A 14,607-nucleotide genomic window follows, 5' to 3' on the forward strand; every position below is an offset into this window, starting at 1 on the left:
AGGGCCATTTCCAGGCAGAATCTGGAAGTCTTCACTGTGGCTGTTCCCTCTCTTGCTTTTCATGCACAGAGAAACAACTTCTTGAAGTCTTTGCCCCATTTCCTCTTCCCAGGCAGTGAGGTGAGGCTGCCCACCTGCCACAGCCTCCTCTGGGTTCTCCCTTTTGGAGACTGCTGCAACATTTGCCCTCTTCTAACCCTACAATCACTTAGCTTGGGAAGGATCTTTCAGATCATCATTAAGCTAACACCACCAAGTCCCCCACTGAACCATGTCCCTAAGCACCACCACACCTACACACCCTGCAAATGCCTCCTGGGATGATGACTCCACCACTTCCCTGGGCAGCCTGCACCACTGTTTGACAACCCCTTCACTGAAGACACTTTACTCCTAAAGTCCAGACTGAACCTCCCCTGGAGCAACCTGAGGCCTTTTCAGTCTTGTCCTGCTGCTGGTTATTAGGGAGAAGAGCCCAAGCCCAGCCTCACTCCAGCCTCTTCCCAGGGAGCTGTGGAGAGCAATGAGGTCTCCCCTCAGCCTAAACAACCCCAGCTCCCTCAGCTGCTCCTCAGAGGATTGTGCTCCAGACCCTTCCCCAGCTTTGTGTTGGATGCACTGCAGCCCCTCAGTGTCCTTCCTGCAGTGAGGGGCCCGAAACTGAACCCAGAATTCAGGGTTCAGCCTCACCAGTGCTCAGCACAGGGGCCCAATTGCTGCCTTCCTCCTGCTGGCCACACCATTGCTGATCCAGGCCAGGATGCTGGCCACTGGGCCCTGGCCACTGGGCACACTGCCAGCTCACGTTCAGCTGGCTGCCAGCACCCCTAGGTCCACCTGGCACCTTTCAAGTCACTCTTCCCTAAGCCTGTAGTGAGGTTCTTGTGACCCAAGTGTAGGACCTGGTACTTGGCCTTGTTCAATCCCATCCAGTTGGTCTTGCCTCCCCTCCCCTGCCTGTCCAGGTCCCTCTGGATGGCATGGTGTGGCATGGCATGGCATCCCATCCCCATCCCCATCCCTACCCCCATCCCATCCCATCCCTATCTCCATCCCCATCCCATCCCCATCCCAATCTCCATCCCCATCCCCATCCCATCCCCATCCCATCCCTATCCCCATCCCCATCCCATCCCAATCCCCAACTCCATCCCCATCCCATCCCCATCCCATCCCCAACTCCATCCCCATCCCATCCCCAGCCCCAGCCCATCCCCATCCTCATCCCCATCCCATCCCTATCCCCTCCCTATCCCCATCCCTACCCCCATCCCATCCCCATCCACATCCCATTCCCATCCCCTCCCCATCTCCATTCCCATCCCCATCCCCTTCCCATTCCCATCCCCATCCCCAATCCCATCCCCTCCCCAACCCCATCCCATCCCCATGCCCAACCTCATCCCATCCTTATCTACATCCCATCCCTCAGACTTATCAGCTCATGATAGTGTTCCTGTCAGATCAGATCCCCTCCCAATCCATCTGCCAGCACTCCTTTAACAGCCCTGAGCTGCTTGACCAGCCTGTGTTTAAGACATAGCTCACTGTCTGCTTTGGGCATGGATTCAGACTGCCTGCCAGGATGTGAAGCAGCAAAGGAGGACAGAAAGCATTCCTGAGAGCACACCCCAGAAACATCCTCACCATTAAATCCAGCTTGTGATTAATTGCCAGGGCAGAGTGTTCCAAGGCCTTGAAAACAGAAGCATAGCAGTCACTGAGCTTTGTGTACTTGCCCACCAGAGCTATGGAGCACACCTTCAGCAGCCTCTCGTACCTGACAGGAACAAAGAGGGGGATGTAAGGAAACCAAATGTCACAAACATCATTTACCACCAGGCCTGACTCACCAGAGAGGTCCCAGAGGACTGGAGGCTGGCCAATGTGATGACCATCCACAACAAGGGACAAAAGGAGGAACCTGGAAACTCCAGGCCTGTCAGCCTGACCTCAGTGCCAGGCAAGGTTATGGAGTTGATCATCTTGAGTGCAATCACACAGCACTTACAGGATGGCCAAGGGATCAGGACCAGCCAGCATGGGTTTAGGAAGAGCAGGGCCTGCCTCACCTACCTGATCTCCTTCTATACCCAGGTGACTGCCTGGTGGATGTGGGGCAGGCTGGGGATGTAGTCTGCCTGCACTGCAGCAAGGCCTTTGACACCGTCCCCCACAGCCAGCTCCTGGCCAAGCTGTCAGCCCCTGGCTTGGCCAGCAGCACTCTGAGCTGGGTTAGGAACTGGCTGGAGGCTGAGCCCAGAGAGTGGTGGTGAATGGTGCCACATCCAGCTGGCAGCCAGGCACCAGTGGTGTCCCCCAGGGACCAGTGCTGGGCCCCAGCCTCTTCAATATCTTTATTGATGATCTGGAGGAGGGCATTGAGTCCATCAGCAGTAAATGTGCAGATGACAGCAAGCTGGGGGCAGGAGTTGATCTGTTAGAGGGCAGGAGAGCTCTGCAGAGGGACCTTGCCAGGCTGGACAGATGGGCAGAGTCCAAGGGCAGGAGATTGAACACATCCAAGTGCCAGGTTCTACACATTGGCCACAACAACCCCAGGCAGTGCTCCAGGCTGGGGTCAGAGTGGCTGAGAGCAGCCAGGCAGAAAGGGACCTGGGGGTAGTGGTTGACAGCGGGCTGAACATGAGGCAGCAGTGTGCCCAGGGGGCCAAGAAGGCCAAGGGCATCCTGGCCTGCAGCAGGAAGAGTGTGGCCAGCAGGAGCAGGGAAGTCATTGTGCCCTGTGCTCAGCACTGCTGAGGCCACACCTTGAGTCCTGTGTCCAGTTCTGGGCTCCTCAGTTTAGGAAAGATGTTGAGCTGCTGGAAGGTGTCCAGAGAAGGGCAAGAAAGCTGGGGAGGGGTCTGGAGCACAGCCCTGTGAGGAGAGGCTGAGGGAGCTGGGGTTGCTTAGCCTGGAGAAGAGGAGGCTCAGGGGAGACCTTCTTGCTCTCTGCAACTCCCTGAAGGGAGGTTGTAGCCAGGTGGGGGTTGGGCTCTTCTCCCAGGCACCCAGCACCAGAACAAGAGGACACAGTCTCAGGCTGTGCCAGGGGAGGTTGAGGCTGGAGGTGAGGAGAAAGTTCTTCCCAGCAAGAGAGATTGGCCATTGGAATGTGCTGCCCAGGGAGGTGGTGGAGTCACCATCCCTGGAGGTGTTCAAGAGGGGATTGGATGTGGCACTTGGAGCCATGGTTTAGTAGTCATGAGGTGCTGGGTGACAGGTTGGACTTGATGATCTCTGAGGTCTTTTGCAACCTCCTCTAGAACATGCAGGATGAGTCTGGCTACCTGTCTGCCATCTTCTTCCATCTCAGCAGCAGATCACTTGGCTGGTCAGCAATAGGTAAATTCAGCCTCTCTTTGAAGTACTTCATGATGCCCTGCTCCTCCAGCAGGATGGGCACCCGGTAAGTGGAAGAGACATCATGGATGAATATCACCTGCCAGCAAACAGCAAAGCACAAAGGACTGAACTGCAAACTTCAACAGGAAGGATCCAGCTTGCTCCTTGTACAGGAAGTGCATTTTGCATCCTACACACACTCTCAATTTAAACCACTTCTCATTCCAATGAACAGGGCAGCACAGCTCACTTGGAGGCTCCATTAAACCAGTGCCAGGGGCTGGAAGGGAGCTGCAGAGAGCAGCCAGGCCAAGCCCCCTGCCACAGCAGGAGCACCCAGGGCAGCTCACACAGCAACACAGCCAGCTGCCTTTGCAATGCCTCCACACAAGGACACTCCACAACCTCTCTGGGCAGCCTGCTCCAGCCCTCTCACACCCTCACAGCCAAAAACCTTTCCCTCCTCTTCCCCTGGCACCTCCTCTGCTCCAGCTGACACCCAGTGCCCCTTGGGCTCTCCTTGCACATCCCTCAGCAGAGCCTGGCTCCCTCCTCCCCACACTGCCCTGCACATCTTCAGCCCCAGCACTGAGGGCAGCCCTCAGGCTCCTCTGCTCCAAGCTCCAAGCCCCAGCTGCCTCAGCCTGGCCTCACAGGGAGATCTTCCACTGCCTGCAGCAGCCTGGGGGCTCTGCCATCCACTCTCTCCAGCACTTCCCTCAGCTCCTTCTTGACCTGAGGGGCCCAGACCTGGACACAAGATTGCAGCTGTGGCCTCCCCAGGGCAGAGCAGAGGGGCAGGAGAACCTCTCTGACCTCCTGACCACAGCCCTTCTAATGCAGCCCAGGATGCCCTTGGCCTTCTTGGCCACCAGGGCACATTGCTGGCTCAGGGGCATCCTCCTGCCCACCTGCACCCCCAGGTCCCTTTCCCAGCTGTGGCCTCAGCAGTGCAGAGCAGAGGGGCAGGAGAAGTTTTCCCAGCTGGGTACAGTCACTGACCATGCACTCAAATCACATTCCCTTTATTCACTTTTTGCATGACATGTACATGGCCATGTGACATAAAATTGAGCAGATGAACAGCAAACATCTTTGCAGTGTCACAGCCTCTGACAGCCAGTCAAAAGCTGTGGAAACAATCACACATGGGCCTGAACCTGGAAACAGAAAAGCTCAGGAATGTTTGTGTCCTTTCCTACCAAAGCAAGTAATGACAAAGAGAATACTGCAGTGCTGACCTGCTCAGGCTCCACATGGCAGAACATGGAAATCTTCTCCTTCACTGCCATTTCTATAGGCTTTGCACTTCTGCAGACAATCTGTTAGGACAGGTGGGGAAACATGAAACAGTTACTGGGCAAAGCAACAGAGGCTCCTCAGTGGGGCAATCCCAAGCACAAATCCAGGCTGGGTGAGGAGTGGCTGAGAGCAGCCTGGAGGAGAAGGCCTTGGGGGTGTCAGCTGGTGACAAACTCCCCAGGAGCCAGCAGTGGTCCCTGGCAGCCCAGCAGGCAGCTGTGTGCTGAGCTGCATCCAGAGCAGGGAGAGCAGCAGCACAGGGAGGGGATTCTGCCCCTCTGCTCTGCTCAGACCCCACCTGCAGCACTGCCTCCAGCTCTGGGGCCCCCAGCAGAAGAGGGACCTGGAGCTGCTGGAGAGGGTCCAAAGGAGGCCACAAAGATGATCAGAGGGCTGCAGAACCTCTGCTGTGGGGACAGGCTGAGAGAGTTGGGGCTGTTCAGCCCACAGAAGGCTCCAGAGAGACCTCAGAGCAGCCTCCCAGTACCTGATGGAGGCTCCAGGAGAGCTTGGGAAGGGACTTTTGCCAAGGGCTTGGAGTGATAGGATGAGAGGGAATGGATTGAAGCTTGAGGAGAGCAGACTGAGACTGGAGAGGAGGAAGAAATTCTTTCCAGTGAGGCTGGTGAGACTCTGGCACAGGTTGCCCAGGGAGGCTGTGGCTGCCTCCTCCCTGGAGGTGTTCAGCACCAGGCTGGATGAGGCCATGAGCAAGCTGGGCTGGTGGGAGGTGTCCCTGCCCATGGCAGGGGGTTGGAACTGGATGATCTTTGAGGTCTCTTCCAACCTAAACCATTCTATCAGTCCATTCTGGGCTATCAGTCCATTCCTAAGGCTTGCTGGCAGGAGCACAGGAGGAAGTGCACTTTGAAATCTCTCATCCATCTCTCTGAGATACATATAAGGTGAAGGCAGTCACAGAAATGGAAACCATCAGAGTCAGCAGGAGAACACAGATCTGGAGTGAGAGTGATGGGAGATGCACCCCAAAAACCAGCAGAAAGGAGGGGAGGAACAGCTCAGCTGAACAAGGCAGCAGTGCCACCTCCATAGAATCATAGAATCGTAGAACCAATAAGGTTGGAAAAGACCTCAGAGATCATCAAGTCCAACCTGTCACCCAGCACCTCATGACTAACCAAACCATGGCTTCAAGTGCCACATCCAATCCTCTCTTGAACACCTCCAGGGATGGGGACTGGGCAGAATCAGTGTCCCAAATGCTGCCCACACAGTCTGCAGATGCAGAGTGTCCCTCCAGTGCCCAGAACAGCCCATGGAGAACAGAAGGGCTCCTGCCCATAGCCAGCTGGGCTAGCCCAGAGAAGCCTGGGAGCAGGCAGCAGGGATGAAGAGCAGGTCTAGCCAAGCTTAGATCAGACAGCCTGCTCACACAGCCTATGAAGGAAACCTCCCAGCTGCTCTTCTAGGAACTTCCCCACGTGCTGCTGAGGCCTTGGGACCCTGCCCAAGAGAGCAAACACTTCAAGATTTCTTGAATCAGTGCCCAAGCAGCTTTCTAACACTGCCAAGAGGCTGTGCTCAGAGTGTAAAACCTCTGTGCTTTAGTAGCCAAGAGCAGCAGTTTGGGGGAAAAGAAACCCAACAAGGTGCTGCACTCTGCACTCCTGGCAGTCCCTGCAGTGCCCCAGGCAAGAAATGAGGATGTGAGAAAGTGCCTGGGTTGGTCTGCTTTGTCTTTTATCACACACACACTTAATGAGCTCTTCAAAATTCATTTGGGGCTGAGGGAAGTCAGACACTGCCAATTACCTCGAAGGCCCTCAAAAATCACATCCAACTTTCCATATGCAATCAGCACCTCAAGAGGGATTCTGAAATGTAGGAGCTCAAGCTTGGACTACAGAGCAGCACTGCATCAATAAAGCTCTTCCCCTCCATGAGCTGATTACAGTTAGCAGGTGACACTGATTTGAACACAGCCTTCACATAGCCTATTGATAAAGACAGTGCTTTTAGGGACAGAAAACATCTTTTGGGGTAAGTCACAGTGCAGGTCCTGCATCTGGGTCAGGCCAATCCCAGGCACAAATCCAGCCTGGGTGCAGAGTGGGTTGAGAGCAGCCCTGAAGGAAGAGCCTTGGGGGTGCTGGGTGCTGAGCAGCTCCCCAGGAGCCAGCAGAGCCCTCCTGCAGCCCAGCAGGCAGCTGTGTGCCAAGCTGCAGCCAGAGCAGTGTGGGCAGCAGGGCAGGAGAGGGGATTCTGCCCCTGGGCTCTGCTCTGCTCAGACCTCACCTCCAATCCTGCCTCCAGCTCTGGGGTCCCCAGCAGCAGAAGGACACAGAGCTGCTGGAGGGAGGCCAGAGGAGGCCACCAAGATGCTGCAAGGGCTGGAGCAGCTCTGCTGTGAGCACAGGCTGAGGGAGCTGGGGGTGTTCAGCCTGCAGAAGAGAAGGCTCCAGGGGCACCTCAGAGCTGCCTGCCAGGAGCTGAAGGCATCCTGCAGGAAGGCTGCAGAGAGACTTTTGCTGAGGGGGTCTGGAGCCAGGCCAAGGGGGAATGGTTTGGAGCTGAGGCAGAGCAGGGTCAGAGTGGAGCTGAGGAAGAAGTTGTTGAGGGTGAGGGTGGTGAGAGTGTGGCACAGGTTGCCCAGGGAGGCTGTGGCTGCCTCCTGCCTGGGGGTGTTGAAGGCCAGGCAGGATGAGGCCTTGAGCAGCTGAGTGGAGCTGAGAGGTGTCCCTGGGCACGGTGGGGAGCTTGGAAGAGATGAGCTCTGAGCTCCCTTCCAGCCTGAGCCACTCTGTGATTCTAGGGTATGAGCCCAAGTCTGAACTGTGTCTGCACTGCCTGTCTGAAATTGTGCTGCCTTGGCTTTACTGCTATCAACACTTGAGTAAGCAGATTGGTATCAGTCAGGTGTTAACATCAATGCCCATCAAGATAGGTATCACAACAGGGAGCTGCAATCTGCTTAGCCTCCCCTCTGCTCCCAAGGAGAAGTGCCAGGGAGGCAAATACTGCAGCCAGGGAACAAGCACATGCTCATTACTGGATCACTGGGGAGAAAGAATGGAAGAAGCTGAGCATTTGTCATCCTTTGTCAGCTGGCATGAGGTGAAACTTGCTGGCCCTGGGTTCACTATAGTCTGTGGTGCAAGAAGGGATTGAGGGCAGCCCTGCAGAGAACAACCTGGGAGTACTGATAAATGAGAAGCTGGCCATGAGCCAGCAGCATGCACTTACAGCCCAGAAACCTATGATATCCTGGCCTGCATCACAAGTGTGGCCAGCAGCTGGAGGGAGGTGGTTGTCCCCCTCAGCCCTGCCCCAGGGAGACCCCACTGGGAGTATTTGATCCAGCCCTAGAGTCCTCAGCACAAGAAAGATACAAACATGTGGGAGCTGGGGAGGCCACACCTCGAGTGCTGTGTCCAGTTATGAGCACCTCAGCACAAGAGAGATGTGGAGGTGCTGGAGCCAGGGCAGGGGAGGGCAAGGAAGCTGTGAGGGGCCTGGAGAAGCAATCTGATGGAGAGAGACTAAAGGAGCTGGGGATGGTTAGTGTGAAACAGAGGAGGCTGAGGGGAGAGAGACCTCCTTGCTGTCTACAGCTACCTGCAAGGAGGTTGTGGAGAGGCTGCTGCTGGTCTCTTCTGACAGGTGATTAGTGCCAGAACAAGAGGGAATGGCCTCAAGCTGTGACTGGGCAGGGTTAGACTGGACAGTAGGAAACCTTTTCCCCAGCAAGAGTGGTCAGGCACTAGCAGAGGCTGCCCAGGGAGGTGGTGGAGCCCCCAAGCCTAACTGTGTTTCAGGGTGGTTTGGATGTGATGCTTGGGGCTCTGGTTTAGGGATGAGCCTTGCAGGGCTCTGGGTTGGACTTGGTGCTCCTGAAGGTCTGCTCCAACCTGAATGTTTCTGTGATTCTGAGTGCAGAAGGAGGCCACAAAAATGACCAGAGGGATGGAACACCTCTCCTGTGAAGAAAGGCTGACAGAATTGGAGCTGTCTAGCCTGGAGAAGGCTCCAGGGAGACCTTGTTGCGGCCTTGCAATACCTAAAGGAGGTCTATAAGGAAGATGAGGACAGACTTCCTACAGCTCTTGCTGCAACAGGAACAAGGGGCAATGATTTTCAACTACAAAGAGAGTAAATTCAGAGCAGATACAAGGAGGACATTCTTTACAATGAGGGTGAGGAAAACTCTGGGAACAGGCTGCCCAGAGAGGGGGCTGAAGCCCCAGCCCTGGAAACATTCAAGGTCAGGCTGCATGGGGCTCTGAGCAACCTGATCTAGTTGAAGATGTCCCTGCCTACTGCAGGAGCATTGGAATAACCTCCAGAAGGTCTCCTCCACCCTAAACTGCTGTATGAAAGAAAGTGAGGAGCCTTTCCTGGAGAAGACTCACCCAGAGGTGGTGCATCTCCAGAGAGGAGCTCTGAATGTCAGAAGCCAGAGGCACTTCAGCTCTTCCCACAAAGCAGACTGAGACTTCACCCTCTCTGCATTCTGCACTGCAGAATGCCTTCAGTGTGAAGATCCCTTCAGAAGAAGACAGCTCCAGGCCCAGGATGCTGCAGGGAGTCAGCTGAACTAAGTTAACTTTGAGTGGCTTGGAGCCATTTGCTTTCCTGCTTTAGTCAAGCAGTGCAGCTTACATTGTGCACTTCTTCTGAAGTCCTTGCCCCTGATGAGAGACTGAAGGCTCCTTCCTTGGACACAGGGTCCTGCAAAGACACTGCTAGATGACTTCCAGATAAAAACCTTGCACTTATTGACTCACCAAATCTGGAGACAGGCCCAGACCCCTCAGTGCTCGGACGCTGTTCTGTGTGGGCTTTGTCTTCTGTTCACCAGTGGCATTAGGCTGGAAAGAGATCATTTCAAAGCTTGAACAGCAGCTAGCATCCACTCACACACTAATCACAGCTCAAAGGAGAAAACTGATTGCAGGAAGTAAACAAAGGCAAGAAGAGCCTCAATATGCCAGGAGCAGAAATAGGATCACAGACGTGTCAGGGCTGGAAGGGACCTCATGGAGCAGCCAGTTCCAACCCCCCTGCCATGGCCAGGGACACCTCACACTACAGCAGGTTGCTCACAGCCACAGCCAGCCTGGCTGCAAAAAGCTCCAGGGATGAGCCTTCCACCACCTCCCTGCTTTTTTTGGTAACTTAGGGCATTAAAATGGATTCTCACTCAATAATGTAATTATCAAGGCCTTTAAGGGTGGGTTTGGGGTAACTTAGGACATTAAAATGTATTTTCACATCAATAACAACCCCAGGCAGTGCTACAGGCTGGGGTCAGAGTGGCTGGAGAGCAGCCAGGCAGAGAGGGACCTGGGAGTAGTGGTTGAGAGTAGGCTGAACATGAGCCAGCAGTGTATCCAGGGGGTCAAGAAGGCCAAGGGCATCCTGGCCTGCATCAGGAAGAGTGTGGCCAGCAGGAGCAGGGAAGTCATTGTGCCCTGTGCTCAGCACTGCTGAGGCCACACCTTGAGTCCTGTGTCCAGTTCTGGGCTCCTCAGTTTAGGAAAGATGTTGAGCTGCTGGAAGGTGTCCAGAGGAGGGCAACAAAGCTGGGGAGGGGTCTGGAGCACAGCCCTGTGAGGAGAGGCTGAGGGAGCTGGGGTTGCTTAGCCTGGAGAAGAGGAGGCTCAGGGGAGACCTTCTTGCTCTCTCCAACTCCCTGAAGGGAGGTTGTAGCCAGGAGGGGGTTGGTCTCTTCTCCCAGGCACCCAGCACCAGAACAAGAGGACACAGTCTCAAGCTGTGCCAGGGGAGGTTGAGGCTGGAGGTGAGGAGAAAGTTCTTCCCAGCAAGAGAGATTGGCCATTAGAATGTGCTGCCCAGGGAGGTGGTGGAGTCACCATCACTGCAGGTGTTTAGGAAGAGCCTGGATGAGGCACTTGGTGCCATGGTTTAATTGATTAGATGGTGTTGGGTGATAGGTTGGACTGGATGATCTCAAAGGTCTTTTCCAACCTGGTTAATTTTACTCCATTCCATTCCATTCAGTAACTACCAAGGCCTTTACCCCAACGACCCTAGGTTTCATCTCTCTCTCTCCCTCTGATGTCCCCTGGCATGAAAGGGTTAATGAGATCAGCAAACAAAGCCTACCACAGAGCAAAACCTGTGCTGTTCAGTTCAGTAACTCACCTGTGGCACTAGACTGACATGGATGTTGCAGAAGTTCTCTCTTTTAGCTTTAAACTGGAACTGCCTGAAAGCTTCAACAAATGGCATCCCTTCAATGTCCCCAATGGTTCCACCCAGCTGGAAAGAAAAAGAAAGGTCAGAGAGGCAGAAAGCAAACCCAGAAGATGTGCAGGGTGTTTGTGATGACACAACAGCTGTCACCAACCAGACACAGACAATTAGCAACGTTCTGACAGCCTTCCACCATCAGTGGAAGTCCTATGGACAACAGGAATTAATAGATCACATCACAGAGGATGTCAAACATCTACTCACAGCCTTTATAAACAGAAAGAAATTGCATTGGGGATTTACTTTGGCTCAGGTTGATACTGAAAGAGACCTGGGGGGAAAAAGGAAAGACTGCATTGGGTTGGAAGGGGGTCTCAAAGCTCACCCTGTTCCAACCCCCTGCAGGCAGCAGGGACAGCTCCAGCCAGAGCAGGCTGCCCAGGGACACATTCAGGCTGAGCTTGAATGGCTCCAGGGACAGAGCCTCAAGCACTCCCTGGGCAGCCTGTTCCAGTGTCTCCCCAGCCTCACTGTGCAGAGCTTCCTCCTGATGTCCAACCTGACTCTGCCCTGCTCCAGTTCCAAACCATTGCCTCTGGTCCTGTCCCCACAGCCCCTTCTGAGCAGTCCCTCCCCAGCCTGCCTGCAGGTCCCCTCCAGACACTGAAAAGCAGCTCTAAGGTCCCCCTGGAGCCTTCTCTTCTGCAGGCTGAATACCCTCAGCTCCCTCAGCCTGGCCTCACAGCAGAGGTTCTCCACCCCCCTGATCATCTTTATGTCCCTCCTCTGGAGCCCCTCCATCAGGTCCATGTCCTTCCTGTGCTGAGGGCTCCAGAGCTGGCCCCAGCCCTGCAGGTGAGGCCTCCCCAGAGCAGAGCAGAGGGGCAGGATCCTCTCTCTCCAGCTCTGGCCACACTGCTTTGGATGCCAAACCAACACCCAAGACTAAGTCCATGACAGAAGTGGCCCCATAAAGACAGAGATGTCTTTCAAAGGCAGGAGAGCTGTAGTAGACTAAACACAGAACAAACACTAGCACACAGCTCATAGGAGGGAACTATTCCAGCATGATCTTTCTCTGCCACCCAGTGGACTTTGCCTGCACTGCGTGTTTGTGTTCACCCAGCACTTGTGACAGTTGTGTTTGCAGGTGACACACATATTCAATCCTACTCCTCCAGGATCTTGCCACGGCCCTGCTGAGGCCAGGCTGAGGCAGCTGGGGCTTGGAGCTTGGAGCAGAGGAGCCTGAGGGCTGCCCTCAGTGCTGGGGCTGAAGATGTGCAGGGCAGTGTGGGGAGGAGGGAGCCAGGCTCTCTGCTCAGGGATGTGCAAGGAGAGCCCAAGGGGCACTGGGTGGCAGCTGAAGCAGAGGAGGTGCCAGGGGAAGAGGAGGGAAAGCTTTTTGGCTGTGAGGGTGTGAGAGGGCTGGAGCAGGCTGCCCAGAGAGGTTGTGGAGTCTCCTTGTGTGGAGGCATTGCAAAGCCAGCTGGCTGTGTTGCTGTGTGAGCTGCCCTGGGTGCTCCTGCTCTGGCAGGGGGCTTGGCCTGGCTGCTCTCTGCAGCTCCCTTCCAGCCCCTGGCACTCTGAGATTCTGTAAAGCTATGTGGAAAGCTGGAATGCTCCAGCCTCTCCTTAGGAGATCTCAGGCAGCACAGAAGGTCTCTCAATACTATTAATAGCACAAAGTGTCAGACAAAGGCCTGTACTCTGGAACAGGTACTTCACATTACAGAAGCTGCCTGCTTTGTTACTACAAGTTAATAAACTCTTAAGCAGCTCAATTTCTGCATTATTTAGAAGGGATTTAGCCAGGCATAGAGAAGCCATAAGGGTAAGATCACACCTGGCATTCTCAGAACAAACCAAAGGACACACAACATGTCTTGGCCTTGCTGCTCTCCATAAAACTCCAGGCTGACCTCCTCCCAGCCAGCAGCAGAGGCAAAGCAAACCAGCACTGGGGACAGACATCCTACAAGGTTTCATACTTGCCTCAATCACACAGATCTGTGGCTCCTCTCTGTCATCATCCACTGGAACCTTTGCCTGAGTCATGACCCACTCCTGAACTGCATCAGTGATGTGTGGAACAACTGCAAGACAAAACCAAAGGCACCAAGCAGATCTTTAGGCCCAGCTAGAGAGGGGACCCTCTCCTTGTCCCCATGGCCCTCTGCCTCTATGGCTGCTCTGTGCTCTTCACCAAGCCTGGCTGTGTTTCAAGGTGGTTTGGATGGGGTGCTTGGGGATATGGTTCAGGGGTGACCCTTGTAGAGTAGGGTTAGTGCTTGGATTGGTGATCCTGAGGGTCTTCTCCAACCTGAATGTCTGTGTGTGTGATTCTCTGTGGGTCTGCAAACAGCACTGCCTGGATCTGCTCTGGGAGAGGAGAGCAGATCTCGGGGAACTGTGGACATGTCCTGGGCTGGAGGTTTTGGTACCATCATTCCAGCAGCAGGAAAGCCTCCCACTCCCTTGGGTGCTCCTGTCCCAGCCTTGGGGTCTCAGTCTCCTCTGGCATAGCCCAGGCCAGAGACCTGGGAGGCAGGCTGGGATTGCAAAGGTTGGAGGAGATGATCCTTGAGGCCCCTTGCAAGCTGGTATTCCATGGTGTGCATACAAACCGGGGGAAATGAGCACAAGTCAGAAGGAAACTCTTTTTTGTGCTCCTCCTTTCCTTGAAGCCAGAAGCCCCAGCACTCCAGGAATGTGCCCAGACCTCTTGGGAAGGAGAAAGGAGCAAGGTGATGCAGGAAGGACCAGCTTACTCTAACAGATCCCTCTTTTCTGGAGCCTGAAGGGAACTGTATCCCCCAGAAGCAAAAACATCACCTTGCACAGTTTTGCCCAGGTAATCCCCATGCCTCTCCTTGTTAATGACATGCTGATAGATCTTGCCAGTGGTGATGTTGTTGTCCTTATAGAGGTTGATGTCCAAAAACCTCTCATAGTTTCCCAAGTCTAAATCCACTTCTCCACCATCGTTCAATACAAACACTTCACCTGCAAGACGAAGGAGAAAAGGCAGAGCAGAAGCCATCAGAACTGGATCCAAGGCACAGAAGGAATACCACAAGGTCAGCCACAACTGAAGAAGTGCTCTTTAAAATGACTTATCACAACAACACAGCCAGGAAGCAGAGGCTGCACCCCAGCTGCATTGCCATGAGGAGGAGTCCTCACTTTGGCACCAGTTGTCTAGCCCAAATTCCATCATGAATTCACTGCCCTCCAGCCAGGCCTGGACAGGCTGCAGAGCTGGGTGGGGAGAAATGGAATGAAATCCAGCAAGGCCAAGGGTAGAGTCTGGCATCTGGGAAAGAGCAACCCCATGGAGCAGGATGAGCTGGGGACTGAGCTGCTGGAGAGCAGCACAGGGGAAAGGGAGCTGGGGCTGCTGGTGGGCAGGAGGATGCCCCTGAGCCAGCAATGTGCCCTGGTGGCCAAGAAGGCCAAGGGCATCCTGGGCTGCATTAGAAGGGCTGTGGTCAGGAGGTCAGAGAGGTTCTCCTGCCCCTCTGCTCTGCCCTGGGGAGGCCACAGCTGGAATCTTGTGTCCAGGTCTGGGCCTCTCAGGTCAAGAAGGAGCTGAGGGAAGTGCTGGAGAGAGTGGATGGCAGAGCCCCCAGGCTGCTGCAGGCAGTGGAAGATCTCCCTGTGAGGCCAGGCTGAGGCAGCTGGGGCTTGGAGCTTGGAGCAGAGGAGCCTGAGGGCTGCCCTCAGTGCTGGGGCTGAAGCTGTGCAGGGCAGTGTGGGGAGGAGGCAGCCAGGCTCTGC

The 14,607-nt window shown here is 54.9% G+C and overlaps 1 protein-coding gene across 3 annotated transcripts in view; it reads right to left on the reverse strand.

Moving 5' to 3' along the window:
- The window catches only part of CTPS2 (CTP synthase 2), a 63,186-nt gene that overhangs the window by 37,026 nt on the left and 11,553 nt on the right, over positions 1 to 14,607 (reverse strand). For all 3 annotated transcript variants that reach the window (XM_068169167.1, XM_068169168.1, XM_068169166.1), the window contains 7 exons: positions 13,663 to 13,833; positions 12,823 to 12,923; positions 10,777 to 10,893; positions 9,396 to 9,479; positions 4,590 to 4,670; positions 3,294 to 3,445; positions 1,648 to 1,780 (listed from right to left, as the gene is read on the reverse strand). In XM_068169167.1, coding sequence (XP_068025268.1) covers positions 1,648 to 1,780; positions 3,294 to 3,445; positions 4,590 to 4,670; positions 9,396 to 9,479; positions 10,777 to 10,893; positions 12,823 to 12,923; positions 13,663 to 13,833 — 839 coding nt within the window. The remainder of the gene's footprint in view (positions 1 to 1,647; positions 1,781 to 3,293; positions 3,446 to 4,589; positions 4,671 to 9,395; positions 9,480 to 10,776; positions 10,894 to 12,822; positions 12,924 to 13,662; positions 13,834 to 14,607) is intronic.

This window comes from Melanerpes formicivorus, unplaced genomic scaffold (genome assembly GCF_026170545.1).
Source record: "Melanerpes formicivorus ecotype bairdi unplaced genomic scaffold, bMelFor1.0.p_v2 SCAF_166, whole genome shotgun sequence".
Classification (NCBI taxonomy): Eukaryota; Metazoa; Chordata; class Aves; order Piciformes; family Picidae; genus Melanerpes; species Melanerpes formicivorus.